General features: G+C 51.9%; 8 protein-coding genes across 8 annotated transcripts; 4 read left to right on the top strand and 4 right to left on the bottom strand.

The window, feature by feature from the left end:
• Positions 1 to 17: 17 nt before the first annotated feature.
• On the bottom strand, positions 18 to 2,963 carry PV06_04037 (uncharacterized protein). Its single transcript, XM_016404876.1, has 2 exons — positions 2,534 to 2,963; positions 18 to 2,457 (listed from the first exon to the last, which is right to left on the bottom strand). The coding sequence occupies exon 2, from the start codon at positions 2,163 to 2,165 to the stop codon at positions 276 to 278; it is 1,890 nt and encodes a 629-aa protein (XP_016265881.1). The 5' UTR covers positions 2,166 to 2,457; positions 2,534 to 2,963; the 3' UTR covers positions 18 to 275.
• A 5,193-nt stretch (positions 2,964 to 8,156) lies between these two features.
• PV06_04035 (uncharacterized protein) lies at positions 8,157 to 12,114 on the bottom strand. The gene is made up of 5 exons (XM_016404874.1): positions 9,367 to 12,114; positions 9,206 to 9,314; positions 9,048 to 9,131; positions 8,472 to 8,972; positions 8,157 to 8,422 (listed from the first exon to the last, which is right to left on the bottom strand). The coding sequence occupies exons 1-5, from the start codon at positions 9,762 to 9,764 to the stop codon at positions 8,264 to 8,266; spliced, it is 1,251 nt and encodes a 416-aa protein (XP_016265879.1). The 5' UTR covers positions 9,765 to 12,114; the 3' UTR covers positions 8,157 to 8,263.
• PV06_04036 (uncharacterized protein) lies at positions 10,970 to 11,923 on the top strand (the record flags this gene model as incomplete). Its single annotated transcript, XM_016404875.1, has 1 exon — positions 10,970 to 11,923. One exon carries the CDS (start codon positions 10,970 to 10,972, stop codon positions 11,921 to 11,923), a length of 954 nt encoding a protein of 317 aa, XP_016265880.1.
• Positions 12,115 to 12,702: 588 nt separating the features above from the next.
• PV06_04034 (uncharacterized protein) lies at positions 12,703 to 13,089 on the top strand (the record flags this gene model as incomplete). Its single annotated transcript, XM_016404873.1, has 1 exon — positions 12,703 to 13,089. The coding sequence occupies one exon, from the start codon at positions 12,703 to 12,705 to the stop codon at positions 13,087 to 13,089; it is 387 nt and encodes a 128-aa protein (XP_016265878.1).
• A 366-nt stretch (positions 13,090 to 13,455) lies between these two features.
• Positions 13,456 to 14,195, bottom strand: PV06_04033 (uncharacterized protein). Its single transcript, XM_016404872.1, has one exon. It carries the CDS (start codon positions 14,146 to 14,148, stop codon positions 13,741 to 13,743), a length of 408 nt encoding a protein of 135 aa, XP_016265877.1. The 5' UTR covers positions 14,149 to 14,195; the 3' UTR covers positions 13,456 to 13,740.
• Positions 14,196 to 14,952: 757 nt separating this feature from the next.
• Positions 14,953 to 16,488, top strand: PV06_04032 (uncharacterized protein; the record flags this gene model as incomplete). Its single annotated transcript, XM_016404871.1, has 1 exon — positions 14,953 to 16,488. One exon carries the CDS (start codon positions 14,953 to 14,955, stop codon positions 16,486 to 16,488), a length of 1,536 nt encoding a protein of 511 aa, XP_016265876.1.
• Positions 16,489 to 16,843: 355 nt separating this feature from the next.
• On the top strand, positions 16,844 to 18,018 carry PV06_04031 (uncharacterized protein; the record flags this gene model as incomplete). The annotated part of the gene is made up of 2 exons (XM_016404870.1): positions 16,844 to 17,559; positions 17,694 to 18,018. The coding sequence occupies 2 exons, from the start codon at positions 16,844 to 16,846 to the stop codon at positions 18,016 to 18,018; spliced, it is 1,041 nt and encodes a 346-aa protein (XP_016265875.1).
• Positions 18,019 to 18,136: 118 nt separating this feature from the next.
• PV06_04030 (uncharacterized protein) lies at positions 18,137 to 20,768 on the bottom strand. The gene has a single exon (XM_016404869.1). It carries the CDS (start codon positions 20,297 to 20,299, stop codon positions 18,617 to 18,619), a length of 1,683 nt encoding a protein of 560 aa, XP_016265874.1. The 5' UTR covers positions 20,300 to 20,768; the 3' UTR covers positions 18,137 to 18,616.
• Positions 20,769 to 20,834: the final 66 nt, after the last annotated feature.

Below are 20,834 nucleotides of genomic sequence, written 5' to 3'. Positions count from 1 at the left end.
CAAACATGTAAACACGGCCTAGCTGCAATGTCAAATGCACAAATATAAATTGAGACTTCTCTACATCACATTGGATAAATGACGGGTATCATATCAAACACTGCACAACATACAGTTCCACGTTCAATCAAACTTGACGCAAAGTGACAACCCATCAGCTGGTCCCCAATGCTGATGTATACAAAAAACGCCACACACCACGCTCAAGAACGCATTGAAAATAACAGAAAAATAGAGCTGGTACTAGACGACACCAAGCACCTCTGTACAAAGCCTCACATATTCTCCACAAACCTCGTGCCACTTCTTCCACTGCTTCTGCTAACATGACTACCATCTTGACTGGCCAGACTTCGACCTACCCCATCTCTCTGCATCTGGCCAGGTACCAAAAGTCCGGTCGGTACTGGAGGAGCATCTTCGTCCAAGGTGGGCGCTTGCTGGATGGGCAACCTAATCGAGCTCGCAGCAGGACTCAATGTGACGGGAGTTCGAGCCGGACTGGGCCGCATCACTGCGATGCCTTCAGGTCGGCTTGGTGTATTGAGAGACACCTGACTGCCACTGCCACTGCCAATAGTACCGGCAAAATCTCTCGCCATTGAACCTAGGCCACTGCCCCCAAGATGTAAATCCCCTGCTCTTCCACCCGTAGCAGCAGTTGTTGGCGATGGTGGGAAAGTGGGTGAGTGATTGCCTTTGCCTCCGTAGAAACCATCATGATCACGGTAGAAAGAAGCGCCAGCAAGGCGACTGTCTGTATTGTACAGCGGGTCTGATGCACCAGCTTCGGTCTCCTTTTCAAACGCACCGTAGTTTCCACCATACGGGTCACCTCCGCTGCTCAACACGGGTGCGATCTTTCGACCAGCGATCCTTTGAAAACCGCGTTCGGAATCCTTCGCACTAAAGTCTGTGGCGCCAGTCGCTGTAGTGGCATTGGTCTGGATGCTGTGAGGCCGAAGTCTTCTCAGGTTGTGAGCTACGGCAGCAGCGAAAGGCGTGTTCGAAGACCGTTGAGACATGGGATAATCGTGGCCCGAATTCCCTCCAAGCTGTCTAGCAGCAATCTGTTCGGGTAGCTGGCCACGCGACTTGAGTCGACGACGATACCAACGAAGGACGACAAGCAAGATTGCCAAAGCCAACGCGATGCCAGCAATACCACCGACCACACCGCCGACAACTTGTTGTTGCGCGGGCGATAACCCGGGGCTACCACTTCCAGATTCGGATTTCGAGGAAGGACTTGAGCTGGCTGCAGAACCGGCGGTTTCCGTAGGTGAGCCTGTCTGTACGATGCCCCCCGGCAGATATCCCGTCGAAGCTGCACCTGAATTGAAGGTATCAGAGGAATAGGTTGGCGATGGGGTGCTGGTGAGATCTCCAAAGACGAAAGTGGCCGAGGTGGTCGCTGTGTCAATATCGGTGATGGGTCCTGTTTGGCTGTAGTCTGTGGCTATCACGAATGCAGTTATATCTGGCGTTATAAAGGTTCCATTAATGATGGAGATTTCGTAGGTAGACGTGGCGGTAACAGTAACTGTGTGTTGCGTGGTTGTGTCTGAAGAGGTTGAGGTGCCATTGGTCGCAGCGTCAGAAATGATGGACCCTGTCGTGCTAGACCCTGTGGAGGTGGTGGTAGCACCACCAGCCGCCGGAGTTGTTGAGGAAGAAGAAGAGGTCAGAGAAGCACTATCTGTGGTCAATGTAGATTGTTCAGATGCCGTGTGGCTACTGCCTGTCCCCGAATTTCCAGGCACGGTAACAGAAACAGTCGCTGAGCCCATGTCTGATATAGAGACAACGGTTCCAGATGGAGCAGCTGTCACCTCCGTGACCTTGGACACAGAAGTACCGTCATTGACGTTGATCTCAACCACGCTCGCGGTGACGGTTGCATCGGGCGCTCGGGGCCGGAGGTAAATGCCTTGGTTGCCTCGAGGCAGAACTTGTCGTGGCACACGTTGGTATTCGCCATATATATTTCGTCTCTGAAAATCCGACAAGCTGATTGTTCGAGTCGGATGAACGGTCCCGTCAGAGTCGTCGCTTCGGATGCCAAGTTCTGATGTGAACAAGCCTTCGGTCATCCTCGAACCTGTATCTCGGGGATTCCGTACTTCGGGATTAGATATTCTCATTCGCTTCGCCGGTCTTTCCATTATGTCGAATAAGTGATAAGTTTCATATATTTGGTTTGATATTAGTTGGGGTTCGCGCAAATGTTTTGCTGGTACTTTGTCGGAGATGTCCTTAGATGAATCTCGAGTATGTTCCTCCTGTTTCGGGGAATAGGGTCTCCAATCGCAGTGGTTGTACTTCTATCGAACGAGCGGCTCACAAGGGTAGGTATACAAAGCGGGACACGAAATGGTGTGTAAAATGAGCGACTGGTGGTAACGAATGGCTGCTGGCGCGAAGCTCAGCACGAGGGAGAGGAGATGGAGAAGAGACCTGTGACAAATGGGATGCGGTGTTAGTGGGCCTGTGAGACATTTTGTCGGAGACACCTTTGTGAGTTTCGACTCACCTCGAGTTCAAGCTGTTATAGCATTATCGCAAAGCGTGAGATGGAAAACTGATGCCCGGGAATGTGTATATTGGACGTAAGAATTCAAGAGAGAAAAGCGTTTGTGCCGCGAGCAATCCACAATGGTTCTCTGTGCCGCGACGGGTTCTGTTCCTTCAAGCTTAAAGCAAATAATCAAACACGAGGTGTTAGGCGGCTCGATGGGTGTTGGACAAGGATTCGATAGGGCGTTGGCAGGGTGTTTAACAGGCGGGACGGGTGTAACGAGGGACACACGACATTATTGTAAAGCCGACAAGAACAACAAAGGGAGTTCGAAGAGGAGGATGCCAGGACAAGGGAAAGAAAGAAGTCTGAAGCAGCGAGAGCACCGACGAGTAGTTGAGAGGAGATGGACGACGCGAAAAATGGACAGCGGCAGCAATAGCAGATGGAGATGGAGATTGATGAGAGAAAGAGACTGCGACGGGGAGTGTGATGTCTCTGATGTCTCTCTGATGGCACCCAAAGACGCCTAGGGCGGCTTTATTAGCTCCAGCACAGGCACTAGTTCCAGGGGTCGAAAGCTTTTAATTGGCGCCTGGGCCTCTAACGATGCTTGGCCTTCGTTAGCAACGTGTAGGCCGCTTTTAGTGGCCGTTTAAGCTGGTGGTTCCTGCATGGGCGTCTGAGAGTCGGAAATGAGCAGCCCGACACCTTTCAACAAGCTGTCGAATGAGACGAAGTTGGACCTTGAATTTTCTCTCCATCAATCTCACCTTCACGAGCTCGTACTCCGCAACAACTTCGATCTTGTGGAAGAAGGCACACGTCTGGAAATCCATGGGCAGACCAATCAGTTGTCCCCGTGGCATCTCCCTCTCCTTCCAGGACCAGAATACTGCTCACGGAACATGGTGCTTTGAGACGTGGCTTCGGCACAGAGTACCGTTTGTATTGTATGTACACACTATGGACCGCGTACAAATACTCCACAAGAAATCGTCCAGAGGTAGCAATGAATCTGCCTTGACCCTTGAAGCCAGACCATTCTCCACCTTCTTGGTGGTAACAGCCTCGTCTAACCCTACTTCGTACTGCTGGGCTTTGACTGGCTGACTGGATCATTCGTGCTCGAAATGCACTGGGTTGCTTTAATATCCGTGTGTTTGTGAAAGGAGCCAGCAGCCGAGACAAGAGAATGCCTTGCTGGCACCATATATGGCACGCCCTGTAATTCTCGTCTTCGACATGAGGGATACGTCGCAGAGGAGACCCTTTGCACGGAGTACTACCTACGCTATCGTAAAGATGTTATCTCCCCCATCGCCCGATCAAGGCATGTCAATCCATCACTTTGTATTGTCTAGCGCGGCTCTTCACGACTCCCTCACCTTGAATACGGAGTGGCTTTCGTTGCCTTTGGCCATAAGTCAATTTGCAGCCACGGTTAATCGTTTTCAGCATTGCGGCTTGCTGTTAAGAGATCTGAATTTCCACCTCCAGGGTGTTGGTATGTTGAGCTGGCGCTTTGCTCTCCCAACAGATACGCAGTCACAAGTGATGCGCCAGTCAGCAACGATCATACACGGCATCTTCTCACATATCCGAGGCATCACCTCAAGCGGGGTCCGGCATTTCATCCATTCTCTCCAACACAATGCCAGGGTTACTCCGTAGCATTGCGAGTAGAAGAGTGCGGAGAAGGTCTCTGCTTATTGGAAATGAAGATCATATGCTGTGAAGACTGACGATATACTTGTTGACCACGAGTTCGGATCAAAGATTGAACCCGCATCTCTCGAGCCATAATCTGACAAGATGGAGAGAGCCAGGAACATCTTGTCCACTTTGGACGACAGTCAACTTCCCTCCATCGAAGCAGCCATCAATGAGGATGCCGCATGCAGAGCCGCATTCGCCGGTGTCGATGTGTGCTTTGACGTGCAATCGTGGGATAATCCCGAGGAGGGCCTCATTTTCTACATTCACAAGGGGCTCGCGGAAGTCGAGTTGCTACGGACCTCGACATACATACCAGAGTTCAACCTGTCCGCGCGGTCTCAACACTGGAATGAATTCTTCTCCAAAACTCCCACACGACCCTTTCAGTCATACTGGGGGATGCTTCGCCTGCTGGGCACAGAGTCGCATGTCGAAGTTGGAGGCGACCTGGCTGAATTCACGACCCACGCTCTCGTTTGGCGTATCATCTTGGACAAAACCCGCGAGGCTGTAACTGGCCAACGCGGACAAAAGGACGCGGCACAGGACTACGTTTCTGACGACGAATGTGACGATGATTCGATAGTCGGACATTACACCTGGCTCAGTCTACCGGGTGTGGGCAAATGCAAGATCTTCTACGAGACTTCGGGGCAAGGTGACCAGCCCATCCTCTTCCTCCACACTGCCGGTGCGGACTCGCGCCAGTTTCACTCCATGATGATGAACGGGTACCTTCAAAGACGATACCGCATGGTCGCGTTTGATCTACCGGGTCACGGGCGATCATTCCCCGGCTCGCAGCAACATCCACTTTCTTATGCCAACTCTGAAGAATTCTACATCTCGGCCATCAAGGGCATCATCTCCAAGCTCGGCCTGCGCGACGTGATAGTGTCCGGGGCCAGCATGGGAGGCCAAGTCTGTCTCGCGGTCGCGCTGCGAGCGGCCGAGTTGAACGTCAGCGGCGTGATACCTTGTGAGGCCTGCGACTACCTGCCCCGGCAGCAGGCTCAGTCGATATACGGGCTCTCCGGGGACGAGTCCGTCCTCAACCCGGAGCGCGTGTGTGGGATGATGGCCCCGACCTCGCCTGAGATCTACAAGCGGCTGAACTGGTGGCTGTACTCGGCACAGGCCTCCCGCATCTTCCCCGGTGATCTCATGTTTTATTTCGAGGGGTGGGACGGCCGGGACCGAATGGCCCTCATCGATACAACCGCGTGTCCAGTGTACATGCTGACGGGTGAATATGACTATAGTTGCTCCCCGGAGACAAGCCAAAAAACGGCGGCCAAGATCAGAGGCGCCGTCTTTGAGGAGATGAAGGGTCTGGGACATTTTCCATTTAGTGAGAACCCGGAGGAGTTCATGCCGTACTTTAAAAAGGCATTGGATCATATTCGACGGTCACGAGGATGAGGATGTCCAGAGTAGACAGACATTCTAGCATGGGGTTTGGACAGAACAGCCAATCTAGTGTATCTTTCTTCTCAATCAGAGTCACAGAAAATGCGTGAACTGTTTTGTTTGGTGCTTGACAAGATGCCTTCTTCGGTCCATAACTCTTACATTCCAGCTCCATCAACCCGTGATCACGTCAGAGCATTCCATTCGCGCTCGCATCAACAATGTTAACAAACTCGGTAGGCTTCTCACAATCCCTTCAGCATCTCTTTTGTCTGTACTCGTCGTACGAGTATCTGTGTCTCGGACTCAGCAACACGTTCACACAATCAGAGGAGGGAGAGAGAAGGTGGCATTGAACACACGGACACCACGATGCAGAATCCACGCAACAACGGCCACGACCACATTCGCCGTCTTGCAATCAGTTCCCTCGCTCAAGCCCCATACCAATTCAATCAACCCGATCCCGTGGAGGCGAGTGACGGTGTCGGATCGCAAACCCAACCTGGCAATCGAATCTTTGAAGCATCTTCTCAAGGCGCCGACACTCTCGCCTCGACTTTACGATACGGAGCACCTCGGGGGGGCGACCGAGAATCAAGACGCATTCATCAGCCGCGATTGACGCACCGCTGCGACGAGGAACCGGTCCATACAAATCCCGACGTCGAGGAGGGCCCCGAGAAGCCTCCATCATCGTCGTCTTCGATGATGGCAAATGTCCAAACGCACCCTCGGCGACAGCAGAACCACCGACGCGGTCTCCGAAAGTACCTGAGCGACTACTGGCACGACCTCAAGAGTGACTTTGGCGCTCCCGACAAAAGTCTCGAACGGACCAACTCGATAGGTGACACCGGGATCGACCTCGACGCCCTGCGAAGGCTGCAGAGACACAATAAAATATCCAACCTGATCGGATCGTCTCTTCAACTGTCCACGCTGGCCTTCGGACACGATGTCTCAACGACGCCGCATTCGCGATCTGGGTCGGAAAGCGGTTCTGAAGCGCCTGTTGGAGCAGCAGCAGGATCATCCCCATCATGGCCGCGACGACGTGACCCCAGCGTCGACTCGACAGACGTGTCGCGTGCTCTTCACAAACTGAAAGATAGAATCGGCCATTCCAAAGATGACACCAGCAAAGAAGCCAAATACACGCAAATCAAGAGCGACCTGGCGGTTCGACGGTCCGTCGTTCTCCTCCTAACCTACTGCTTCATGTTGTACGGAGCGCCCTCGCACCGGATCGAGGACTACGTGCTGCACCTCTTCCAAGTCCTCGACCTAGACGGACGCGTGAACTACATCGTCGGGTGCACCGAGATATGCTTCATCAACGCCCCTCACCCTTCCGACCCCACGACTCGGTACTCATACACCACCCTCGTCAAGGCACAGGGTCTGGACGTAGGGTCCCTCGGCCGCGCCTTTTGCACGTACAAGGACGTCATTCACGGGGACGTCGCGCTCGAGGAGGCCGAGAGGAGCCTGGTCGAGCTGATCGACGCACCTCCCTTCTACAAGCCATGGTTCCTGGTGCCCCTGTACGGAGTTGCCAGTGCCCTGGTCTGCGTCTGGGCCTTCAAGGGTTACTGGACCGACATGTCTGCGTCGTTCGTTCTAGGATGCATCGTCGGGCTCCTCCAGATCGTCGTGACGTCTCGAAACCCTCTGTACACCAACGTCCTCGAGGTGACCGCCGCCGTCATCACGTCCTTTGGTGCTCGAGCGGTCGCGTCCATCGGTGGATCCGACCAGAGGTATTTCTGCTTCGCGGCGATCGCAGAGAGCTCCATCGCCACTTTGCTGCCAGGCTACATCGTCCTCTGTGGCGCTCTGGAGTTGCAGTCCAAGTCCGTCACTGCCGGCTCGACGAGGTTGTTCTACGCCGTCATATACTCCCTCTTCCTGGGTTACGGTATCAATGTGGGCTCTCAACTGTGGGCGGTCATATACCCGAGCGCTCCCGTCTCCGCGGTGTGTCCCAGAGAGGTCGACCCTCACTGGAAGATGGTCCTCGTCCCGACCTACCTCGTGGTGCAGGCGATGTTGATCCGAAGCCGGCCCGCTCAAATCCCCCTGCAGGTCCTTTTTGGCTCCGCGGCATACACGGTGGATTATTTCGTGAGCCAGCGGGCCACGGCGCAGATAGCAGACACCGCCTCGTCCTTCACCTTGGGCGTCTTGGGCCATTTGTATTCGAGATCGCGGCACGGCTTCGCGTTCGCCTCCATCGTCGCCGGGATCATGGTCCTCGTTCCTGGCGGCATAGCTGCTCAGGGTGGCTTGATCTCGGGCATCACGGTGCCCCTTTTCAGCAACGAGACTGTGAATGCGCAACAGATTTACGCCGACAATCAATATCAATCTTTTAGTGTGGGAGCGCAGATGATTCAAGTCGCCATTGGCCTTTCAGTGGGTCTTTTGATCAGCGCGCTTGTGATCTATCCCCTTGGCCGAAAGAACAAGGCGCTGTTTTCGTTTTGAGCATCAATATTTGGCGAACCTATGACTTGAAGAACAGAGTGCTTGATCATGTCTTTCATTTGGGTAAATTTCAGATATCTTGCATTCGTGGGATTTCGTGCACCGCCTAGCTAGCCACTGAGCCTTTTAATAAGACCAATCCTCCAGTGACTCAATTTGTACCTGATTCAATTCGCGATAAACTGCCGATTCGAATTCGATGTTGAACATTCCAGCCCTCGCATCACCCGGGGGAAATAGTTGCATGAAGCTGGCGGCTGCAATGCCAGAGGTCCGATCCAGCCACTGCTGGTGCATCAGTGGAAGCATCGTGACAAGATTAGAATTGACTCACCCATATCATATTTGGGGCTCCCGACCACTGGATTGTTCCGGCTTTCCGCACCTGCGGGATATCGGCGAGATTGACCATTCCGCCCAGACCATGATCCATACGGCTACCAGCTAGCAATGAAGGTGCAAAGAGCGGTTTCAGGTCGCCCAAGATTGTCTCGGCGAATTGTCCAGGTACGCCTTGGGGTCTGAGTATTTCTTCTACCGACTGCTTGCTCAGTATGGCACCTCCATCGTTCAAGAGTGCAACCAAAAGCTTCATGAAATCGGTCGGAGTCGAGAAGATGCCATGGCCGCCGCAATCTCGTGTTGGATTGGTGTTCGCCTCGATAGGAATTTTCTCGACGCTCGAGCTAGAGCCCATTCGTAGATAGCACTGGTGACGACGTTGCGGCCAGTCTCGCAGATTCTCCGGGTGAAATGTGGTCGAGGTGAGTCCAAGTGGTTGGCAGACATTCATCTGCAAATAGGACTCAAGCTTGGTGTGATTGAGCCTTGCGACCTATCATCCGAATGATCAGCGCCTCTGAATAGTATTATCCGAAAACTTCAAAGTCCCAATAAAACTCCATCCTACCAGTTCGCCAGCCCAGTCTACCCCTCCTCCGTATGCCCATCCTGTCCCAGGCTCGAAAAGAAGAGGTAGACTTTCGAAGATTTTCTGTTTGTGGCAGTTAGCCTCGTTCATGGAATAGACCCCTTCGCAAGGTGACAGCTTCGATGGAGTGAGCATACAAAATCTCCATCAAGCATCGAAGACTTCAGGCCCGTCTGTGCCTTCCATTCTCGGAGTTCTGGCGACGGCATATCATAGCCTGCGCCGCTCGTGTGCGTTAGAAGATGCCTTCAGGTTGTTAGCTTCCCACACATACTACAAATGACATTATGTGCTCTACCGCAGACTGATTTTAGCCTTTCTCAGGCTTGTCTTCCACTCTCCATTTTCGTCTTGGGAGTCGAGCACAGGCAACGCAGCCAGCTCGGGTAGGTGTTCCGCAACGTCGTCGTCGAGGCCTATCAGACCTCTTTCAACAGCCTGCATTGCTGCAACGACCGTGAATAATTTTCCTTGCGAAGCGAAGAACATAACCGAGTCAACGTCTACATCCCCGGAGCTCTTGGTCCATCTGACCCCATTGCAGTCTACAACAGCAACGACAACATCTGGAGAGACAAAGTCTTCGCTGTTGTTCGAGTCTGTAGCTCGAATCAAATTTGCCCCAAAGTTTTCCATGATGGGCCGTCTGCAAAAGTGGTATGTGACCGATGGAGATGAGGATAACGCTGCGATCATTGAAATTCTATGCTGCTGTCGGTCGAACCGAACCTTACATATGGAATGCTCTTGTGCCGATTCCACAAGCCTTACATTGCCTTCAAGTGAGCTCTTAACCCTTCGATCACGGCGAATCCTGGCATATGGTCACTTCGTCCGTCCGTCGGCCGTGAGGTCGTGAGGCTTAGTCAAAACATATTCCGCCGGTACTGCCGCCGGCTTCAAGAAACGAATCTGTTCAATTAGCAACTTACAATGGAATCATCAAAAGTGTACATTCGGAACCAGCCGTTGCACAATGCAAACCTCATGCATATGAGTAATAACTCAAACGTTACGGGGGCCATGTTGGCGTTTGCTCCTGCAGTACGGTGGAGGTTTTGGTAAGAGGTTCGTGATACGCAAGATCTGTTATCAAAATTGGACCATCGTCACCCAAGCTACCGTCGAGAGGTACTAAGAGGAATGTCCACATTTCAAGACGGTGGAGAGGCACAGCGATGCGGACGTGATCGTGTCAAAACGCCAACGTGTCTTACTCCTGATGACGAATCTCGCGCCTGTGATCAAGCTGGCTGTAACAGAGTCGTATCCGACACAAGCCCAGTCAGACGTAGCGTAGTGGCTGGCTGGCTGGAAGGAAGGAAGAGAAATTGGGTTCCCAATGTGCGGCACCTGTGAAACAAAGGTAGTTATTGTAGAACCTAAGGAGGTGTGTGAAGGTCCTGGCGAGTGTATGAGTACACAGTATTCCGTACAACAAGTACGGAAAACAAAATGCTTTGGTGCGAGACTCCAGGCCGAAGAATTTACTTTGCAGTGATTGGACCGCTTAGAAGCCATGGTTTAGGCGCTGCAAGTGGCCGGATGTTATCTCCCATGCCTAAGCTCCTGCCTATACCAGGCGTAGTCCGTGCGTAGTTCTTAACTAACTCGCCCGTTGCTCTATCACCTGCCCAATTCGGCCAGCCACCACGGGCCGATCCCCATACAGAAACAAATGGATGACCTCCAGATGACTGTTCTTCAGGGTGCCTTGAAATCCCGTCTCCTGCTCTTATTTCTTCCTCTGTATCTGACTCTGCATCCTGTCCTCTTATGGTTCTCGAATCCTTGGTAGACGTCACCGGAGATAGAATCTTTCAGACATACTACAACAAATTCTTATATATAGCAGTCCTCAGCCTGGTCAACAACTATTCAACCACAGCACTGCTACCACCATGGGATCATCTTTTCACATCAACCGAACACAAAACCACCTCAAGTGGTCTAAGACAGTCCCACCTGCATTGACTGTCGACTCTGGGGCGACCGTGAGCTTCGACACTATCGATGGAAGTGGTGGCCAAATTACCCAAAACTCAACGTCTGCCGATGTCTACAACTTCAAGGTCGAATTAGCAGATCCAGTATTTGGCCCTATCTATGTCAATGGAGCCGAGCCCGGCGATGCGTTGGAGATCGAAGTCTTAGACTTGGAAACCGCAGACTGGGGTTGGACTGCCATTGTACCCAAATTCGGTCTGCTTTCCGATGAGTTCCCGGACGCGGAGCTCAAAATATGGGAGTTGTCCAAGTTCGAGGACAGACCCTATGCGCTGTTCAAGGAAGGGATTCGCATTCCTACGCGACCATTCCTGGGCGAAATGGGAGTGGCCCCCGGTGCGGACGGTGAATTTTCGACCATTCCTCCTCTCGACACTGGCGGAAACATCGATTGCCGCCACCTCACAGTCGGCTCGAAGCTTTACTTACCTGTTCAGACACCAGGGGCGCTGTTCAGCTGCGGTGACGGTCATTCGGCGCAGGGTGACGGCGAGATCTGCGGATCAGCCATCGAAACTCCAATGCGCGCGACTCTTCGTTTCACGGTGCGCAAGAACCATGACTGGGTTACATCGCCTCACTATTTCTCTCCGCCTTCAGCAATCATACCTGGCTTTGAAGATCGCGGATGCTATGCTGCTCTGGGCATTGACTCAGACTTGCACGAGGCCACACGCAAAGCTGTCCGCGGCATCATCAACTACCTGACAGGAACGAAAGACCTGACTCGGACTGAAGCATATATGCTGGCGAGTGTGGCAGTTGACCTCAAACTTGCCGAAGTGGTCGACATGCCTAACTTTGCCGTGTCAGCCAGTGTTCCATTGAACATCTTCCATGCGACCTAGGAAGTCTAGCGGAGTTGCATGTGCGTGAAGAAGTGTTGCAAGTGCTGCGGGCGTAGCATGAGCATCAGTTGACCATTCACCTCGAATACTAATACTTGTCGAATGCCAGAGTGTGAAGGTACTCCAACCAGCGGCTGAGGGGGTACGTCAACACTTCTAGGCTGCAGCGAAAAGACGATTGAGTGCTTGTGATGAGACTTGGAGGATAAAGGAACAGCCGAGACATTAATGAGTCAAATATTTATCGAGCGAGCAGCGACAACGGCCGACTTCTAACGACCGACGAATAAAGCCAATCGATGATGGACCCCCAATGAGCGAACTTCGGCCCAACAAGATTGAACAATGGTTAAATCCGGGCTTTGTTAGGCGCTGAAAGCTGTTATCTCCAGGGACCTACAGATCAAATCCCCGCGTGTTCTTCTCAACCGTCTCGGGCCCTGTCAAGCGCCCGACAAAGCCAGGCCGAAACCCCTCGACAACTCGGATGTCCGGGACGCTAAACACCGTGTCAACCGCGTTTCACTTGGTGATAGTGAAACCTATGAACTGATATATATCTAGACATGTACCTTTCCATCTCATGATTGTCGAATGATACTATACCACCTCAAGTCACATTCCAATCCGACTATCGCTAGTCACTAACGAATAAATAAATACCCAGTACATCAGATCAATTGGAAGTTCTCAATACCCTGTTCACAATCACCATCCAACCATCCAACGAATCACCATCTACCCAACAAAACGAATTAAATATGGTGTCATCATCCAGTATGGTGTCTGAAGCATATGGCGACCTGTCAGAGACGGCACGCACGATCCTGACCACGCTCAGCAATCCAGGAGACTTCACCTCATTGGACCGCTTCATTTCAGCAAATGTCATGTCCCAGCATGAGGATGAGCCTCCAGTCTTTTCCAGAGACGCCTTCATGCAAGACTGGGCTGATATCCTACGGCGAATGCCGGGATTTCAGCTCAATATCAAGGAGGCATGTGTAGACGAACAACAACACAAAGTGTGGGTGCGCAGCGAAATCACAGGCTTACCGGGGGGCATGAGAAAAGAATCCATCGATATGATGACCTTCGACGACGATGGACTGCTGGTCAAAAGCGTCGATTGTCAGAGAGTATTAAGGACAGAGGGTATCGAATGAAGAGAGCCCACGTTGCGTGCGAAGCAACAATTTTCCATGATTTCAAACGACCTTGATCCAAATCAACATCCATCCCATTCTCCCAGGAAAAAAGACACAATGCGAACGGCAATCAGTCCCTCGGATTTAGTCCAGAAAGACGCGACCAGCACCTTGGATCTCCGGCAGCGAATCCTGTTCTTACCCTTCAAAGGGACAAACTGTGTGGCTCTGAGGAATGGACACCTCGCGAAGAACCTGTCAATGCTGAAATGAAAGGCATGCTGATGCCAAGCGCGAGAGTTGGAAAGCAAGAACAAAAGCCTTGAAGGGTTTATGCACCCACCGAATATAACGAGGTATCTATTGGGAGAGCAGTTGTATACTCTCCACCCTGTTGCGACCATGATATGACCTACATATACACAATACACATGTATAAAAAAGACACTGTTAGCAGATCCTCTTCAATTTCTCCGCCATGATGACAATGAATCCCAAGAATACTCATTGTCATTGTGTTTTGCATCTACTCAAGTCGACAACTGCACCTAGCGTCACCACTTTCTGCTCAAAGTCCAACCATTGGACATTATTTTGGGTCAGGCCATGCCAAGTAAGGTATTCTTCGTTCCGATTTTGAATCAGAAGACCTAGGTATTTACCGACTGGTCAAATGGAAAGACGCGTCTTTTGTTCCCTCCCATGGACCATCCATTGGCGACCCTGCAGTAAGTTCCTTTCCCAGTCATGAGAAGCTGTGCCCTGCTGTGGTCCCGCTCGAATCACATACCCAGGAGACTCGTGTTGCGACCATGGCATGCGCGACTTTTTCGCCGGTTGAACATGATAGAGTCGACCGTACCCGACAATCAGAATGGCGAGGACGATCAGGATAGGTTTGGTTACTAGTACGATGCCGCCGACGGCCAAGATCAGGAGATACAACGGTGCTATTTGTGAGGAATTGCTTGGCCGGGCGTCTTGTTTGGTCGATGGCATGTGAAAGCCATGTTGGTGGTGGTGGGAACCACGTGGGCTCATATCTCTTCCTGACCCGGTACTCCGTACAGGGTACATGTAGTACAATAAACAATATTTTATATTTTGGATCTCTTATCACTCCGTATATTTTCCACAGTACTGCGTAAAAAAAAAGTCTACAGATATCCGGGGGGGGCCTTTGCTTCCTTTTGAGCATGGTTCCAGGCATTGTCCGGGAATCTCGGAAACGGGGGGGTAGCGGAAAAGGTGAGAGACCAGGTACACACGTACGAGATACGGAGAGTACGACGAGCACGATAACTGAAGCCTCGATGGAACTCAAGCCATGCTCAGCTCAGCAACCTTGTCGGATGAGGGCGCCTTTTCGCCTCTTGGGAATTCCTACTTCGGAGTAGCTCGTTAGCATCGTTTTGACTCACCTTCTGGGTACTGAGTGCACTCTGTACACGTCACAGGTCACAGGAACAGGGGTACAGCTGACAAGTCTCGTTGGTGAATAAGATCCCCGGGCTACGGCACATCGCGCGGGAGGCAGCCAAGGTGCCCAGAAAAGCGCCCCGCACCGCCTGAATGCAGCCCTACAGTATACAGATTTTACCAAGACCGTGCCGCGTATGCCTGCAAGGGGGGGGGGGGGTGGTGTTGAGGATCGTGGAGACCTCTACAATAAACGAGTACCCAACCTAAATATGTCCGAGTATTAAGTGGTCCTGCTCATCTTATTTGACTGTAATTAGTAGAGAGTATTTTAATAAAAGTATCAGGCTCCCATGGTGCCCCCTCCAGTACCTCAATAAGATTCAAATCTCTTTCTCCGTCATCTTTCACAACCTGAGGCACATCTCGCATTGTATATTTCCATTACCGACGCAAAGCTTGATGTCAATGATCAAACATGTTCGCGGACGACTCTCTGGGTATCAGGCCAATATCGATCCACATGAATGGCGATTACCGTCATCCTACTCCACGTCGGGATCGGGCAGTCGAGGGGGAGACAGCACCACCACTACCACGGTCATCCCGAACCCGAAAATCTTTAGAAATGTATTCATACCCAGCGACCCTTCTTTGGGGATGATGGAAGGAAACCTCGTTTACCCGGATGTGGGCCATGCGGCATTGCACTTGGCTCTACTTGAGTGCTTCCGCAAGTTGAGGATGACTGCCAGCAAATTGGACGTCGAGGTGGAACAGTTAGCGGCATATTCTGAGAAGGCTGACGAAGCAGAAGAAGAAGAAGAGGTTAACAGTGCCTCGCCGACTCGACTACCAGAATCTGAGCGTTGGGATTTACTGATTCGACTTGCCGTCACTCGCTTCACAGTCTGGTGGATGAACATCGACCGGGTGCTGTACCATGCCACGGCCTTTGTCCACCACGCTGGAGACAAGTCTGTGGTTCAGTTGACAAAGGATTACTTGCCTCCCTTGGACGTCCTTCTCGTCTGGTACGCCTTCATGCTCGACGACAATGAGGTTTACACCACCACCTGTTCCATCCGACCATCTTCAAAGGTCGGGGGGATATGTTTCCCCTGGCCTGCCATCCGCGACGCCCTCGACTTGAATACCATGACCTTCACACTGCCACGAGCGGCAGAAAACCTATTCTCGACCTTGACATCTCAATCCGCAGACATCCTCACGTACCTTGAAAGTCCTCCGGCATACGTCGAATGTCCCGAGTTGCCTGTCAAGATCGACCTCTTTGACAACGTCAGGCGACAGGAGAAGTTCATGGACGTCGCTCATGATCTTTTGTGGATCCGTTCTCCAGCTTTGAGGGGGTCTCTGGAACGAGCCAGCGCCGAATATCTCGAGTTCCAGCTCTCTGAGAATGCTGAGGACACGCCGCCCATCGCAGAAATCCCTTTTGGCCTAGACTTGATCTGGAAAACACACAGGCTCTATCCCATACAGTATCAGTTCTTTCGCAAGGGAATTCTTCTGTCACCGTCGTCGACCTTATCCACGGATGTGAAGACACCACCTTCACCTCAGATCAGTGTCGACTCGCTTGACGAAACGGCATGTCCCGCTTCAGAGTGCTGTTGTTGGGCCTGTGAGCGTCTTCGTGACGAGATCCCGTCTTTCAGCTATGACAAATTCACTTCAACGCCTCCGGCCTATGATGTTTCTCTGGTAGCGTCTTTATCCTCGGAACAGCTTCGGTCGGTACAAGATGATCTGGGATTTTACAAGGCCGTTGAACGCGCGCGACGTCACGGGTTACCTCTTCCGACACGACCACCGACGGCGGCTGAAAAGGCGGCTGAGAAGACGGCGACCAAGAAACGGGCCGAGATCGGTCGTCTTCCAGGCTTGAACGAGTACGTCGTCACTTTGCCAAATGGGAAGAAGAAAATCAAGAAAGCGAAACGTTTGAGTGCCACTTATGGATTGATGGTATGAGCAGAAACCGCGTCGAGTCCTCAGATTACGAATACTCGTAGGTACCTGGTAAGGTACTTTGTACAGAAACGTATCCGAGTGTCTCCCCCACATTTTCTCCCCCAAATCCCCAATGAAGAAACCCCAGCAGCACCACAACCAACGACCACCACCAACACCGGCAACTGCAAAACACCCGAGTGCGATGGACGACTATTAATAATCCGCCCATACCCACCATGATATACTGGGGGTGTGGATGTGGGTTCTTTTCTCTCGCGACCACTTTGCAAGGATCTACGTCTCGTTCTTTTGAAGAGATAGATAGATCCCTCATCGCCGCCATACAACTACTAGAGTGGAAAAGAAAAAGGAAATGAAAAAACCACAAACGGTCCTCCTCACAGGAGCGACGGGAACCGTTGGATCCTCCGTCCTTGCCGAACTCCTAGACAATTCCAACTACAATGTCACGACGGTGTTGCGGTCATGTTCACGATCCGAACCTTTTCTGCGCAACAAGTACGCTTCGAAAGTGTCTTCGGGTCGGCTCTCTTTCGTCGAGATCCCCGACATGGCGGTCGCGGGTTGTTTTGACGACGCCGCAAGTAAATCCGATTTCATCATTCACGTCGCCACCCCCTTGGCCTTTGACCCGACCCGCATGATGGAACACATGGTCGAACCTAGCAGGGACATGGTCCAAAATGTCCTCTCAGCTTCAGAAAAGTCGGGCCGAGTCAAACGTGTCGTCGTCACGGGGAGCATGGTCTCGGCGTGGAGGGTCGACAAGTTGTTTTCGGGTGGCACCATGTCTTCGGACACTTGGAATGACATTACTTCGGAAGAGGCCGGTCAGAGTCCAAGCACGGCGTACCAGTTCAGTAAGGTTCACGCCGAGAGGGGTGCGTGGGAATTCATGCGTTCGAAACCTCGGAATTTCGATTTGATCTTCTTGCTCGCCCCGTCCGTCACGGGTAGAGCACTACAAGAAGGTTACAAACCTTCGAAGAGTAAATTGGGAGGTCAGGCTGGGATATACAGTGAACTTTTTGACGTGGAGAAACCGGGATTTTTGTATCCTTACTTCATGTGAGTTTTTTCGATCCTTGCCCCCACGAGTATTCAGAAGCCGTTTCCCTCTTTCATTGCCGGAATGAATTTCTTGTTCGATTGTCAAACTCACCAAGATATGACTCTTGACTAACAAACCATCAATTGCACAGGGACGTACAAGACGTTGCAAAAGTCCACGTCAAAGCTTTATCGTCCGACGTTCCCGGAAACGAACGGTACACTTTTCACCACACGAAAGAATTCATGTCGAGCAACGCAGCCGCCAAAATCATTCGTGAAGATTTCCCACAACTACAAAACCGAGTCGTGAAACCGGACGACGATGCTGCTGGGACTGGGCCTGAAGGTTTACACCCTGATCTGGTCAAGTCGGACGCGAGCAAGGCTGAGAAGGTGTTTGGAAACCAATGGAAATCGGCCAGACAGTCGATCAAGGAAACCGTCGAGGATATAATCACTTTTGAAGAACGATAAGCCTCAAATAAAAGGAGTAATAGGAGGCTTGGTGTGTTGTACATGGTACGAACTACAGTAACATAGTGCAGTACATAGTACTTTATGACAAATCGGATCGGATCGGATAGTTCCATGCATTTTGAGTACTGGTATACATACAGAATGTTTCAGAGATGGTTTTTGAACATTTGTTTTTCATTCTTTGATATCTGATTTTCTGATTGACTTTGAAAGGTTCCTTCTTGGATAAGCCATTGGCAATGATAACAAAGTATTGCCATTAATGCATGCATAGTCTTTGTCTTGATCTATGCAAATCTCTCGGCTCAATTTCTCAATTTTCCCATTTGCAATTCCAATCGTCCAGTTTGTTCATTCCCATTCCCCCATGCAGCACAATGCAAAATGGAGTGACACTGTACTTGTGATGCAATGTCATATGCATTGAAAAGTGGAAAACCAAGCGCCCCCCCAAGAAAAAAAAACGCCAGCACAACCCCATCGCTAAAGAGAACTTGATTCTAACAAGCAAAAATTAGGAGAATTTTCTGCCGACTTCCTTTGAACCATCAGCCCTGGTGGCAATCAAGTTCACCAGCTTTGTCAAGTTTCAACTCTATTTGGTCTTGACAAAACAAAGATCTTCCAACTTCTTGACGGCCTTGACGCAGCGACTTTCGACCTCTCGTGTCCAGACGTCGGCGACCCAGAGACAAGACGCGAGGTTGATGACCCATCCGATGACAATCACCGCCGTCCAGACGGCGTCGGTCGTGTCGACCCCCTGGGTCCCCATCATCCACCAGATCCTCTGGGGGATCATGTAACCGAAGGCGTGCAGGACGGGTCCGTGGGTCAGGTACAGACCGAAACTGATCTTGCCGAAATACTGAGCCAGACCGCTGTTGAGGATCCGTCTCCACTTGGACGTCTGGGGGTCGGAACGAGCGAGCAACAACAACAGAATGGCGGTGCCGATGTTGGCGTAAAACTTGTCCTTCCGGTCCATCCACTCCGGAATGAGCTTGTTAAGCAACATGTATCCCGGCGCGGGGTCTCTAGCACCGTGGATCGGGTAAGACAAGAAGTAAAAGGCCACGAAAAACCCAAAAGCCCTCGACCACGTACGTCCAGCGGTGGGCAAGTTGTGTCTGTAGTACCGTTTCCAGCCGCCGCCGTGCTGTTCACGCTCGCGCTTCTTCATCATCATCATCTCTTCCGGCGCCGGGGATCGAGGTGGGGACGGCGGGAAACGGTCCGCGCAAGGCGTCGGCAGGACTTGTTTGTTCTTCTCGTCACGTTCGGTCAGGAGGAGGTCGATCTGAGCCACGATGGCGCCCAGGATGTAGACCCAAATCTCCCAGTGGTTCCAGAGGAAGTAGAGGTAGGTCATGGCGCACATGACGGCGAAACGGACGTAGACCCGACACTGCGCGGTGGCGATCAGGATCATGTACAGGAACATCGAACCCTTCATTTCCGCGAGGATCGACCACAGGTGCTGGTCGTGCCACGGGTACACGGCGCCGTAGGTGAAGATGTTTGTCAGGTCGAACATCTCCCGGCCCCAGAATTTCATCTGCATCCAGTACGACGCGAACCGTTCGGGTTTGGGCTCGTTCCAGTCTCCCGGGAACAGCTTGCCGTGGTCGAGCAGGAAGGGGCGGTTCGCCTCGTAGAATCCAAAGTAGATGTAGTGGGCGGTGACGAGGGTGATTATGAAGGTCGGGAGGTAGAGCCTGAAGGCGCGGCGGAACAGGGCGCCCGACACATTGAGGAGGACCTTGGACTGGGAGGCCTGGTCGTGTCGGTCGATGAGTTGAAACAGTCGCAACGTCGTGAGGTAGCCGGCGATGCCGAAAAAGACGTGGGCGGTGAAGCCGGCGTAAAAGTACCGAATGATGGGCAGTTCCAGGACGTACTTGTGGCGGTCGTCACAACCCCAGGGCATGAACCCGGCGCCGCTGAACGCCATCAGCCAGTGGAAAGTGAAGACCTTGATGGAGGTGATGCCGCGGAGGCCGTTGAGGTAGCTGGTCGAGAACTGTTTCGATTTCGGCGCCTCATCGTCCCATATCCGAGATCTGAGGAGTTGAGGGACGAAGCAGTACGCGAACCGTTTACCCAGCCGGTAGGCATGGTGAGGTCGGAAAAGCATGGCGGCTTTGGAAAGGATTCGCGATGGTGCACCGGTGAGAGAAAGGTCATCGTCGTCGTAAGAAGAAGATGAAGATGGAGATAAACCAGCCTTTTCCTCAAGCAGTGGTTCTTGAAGCTTGCGCGAATCTTCCACCCCCATGGTGAATCTCTTTTTTGGGGGGGAACCTTATGTACAAAGGAGAGACAAAGTTTGTCGGGGAGATATCAACGCCACATGGAAAGTTAAGTTTACAACGAAACGGTCACTGACTGTGTCAAGGTCGTGTGAGAGGGAGAAAAGTGGTTGAGGTTGGTGAAAGAGGGCAGAGGAGTAGTAAGGGCGCGGGCGCGCCCTAGTTTCGATCTGATGGAGCCTCTTTGTTGGTTGATTAAATCAAAAGGACCGACATGAGACGGGTCAAGATGTGAGTTGTGACCTTTCTTTGGCCCCCTCAAGCATGGAATAGCTGGTGGAACAGTGGTGACAGTGTACGGAGGTCGTAAAGAGAACGAACGACGAGGCGGGGGGTGCCAGCTGGAAAAAGAAGGGATGTCGAGAGACAAGAGGTATATCTCCAGACCGAGAGACCCAAAAAAACTGTGGGACGATAACGGAGTACAATTACTGGGAATAGATAGCACGGAGAGAAAATGAATGTGCAATATCGAAGTCAAATCACCTCATCGACACCACC

The sequence above is a fragment of the Exophiala oligosperma genome (genome assembly GCF_000835515.1).
Source record: "Exophiala oligosperma strain CBS 72588 unplaced genomic scaffold supercont1.3, whole genome shotgun sequence".
NCBI classification, from domain to species: Eukaryota; Fungi; Ascomycota; class Eurotiomycetes; order Chaetothyriales; family Herpotrichiellaceae; genus Exophiala; species Exophiala oligosperma.
Note: the sequence above shows the minus strand (reverse complement) of the source record. Positions and strands in the feature narration are given on the sequence as shown.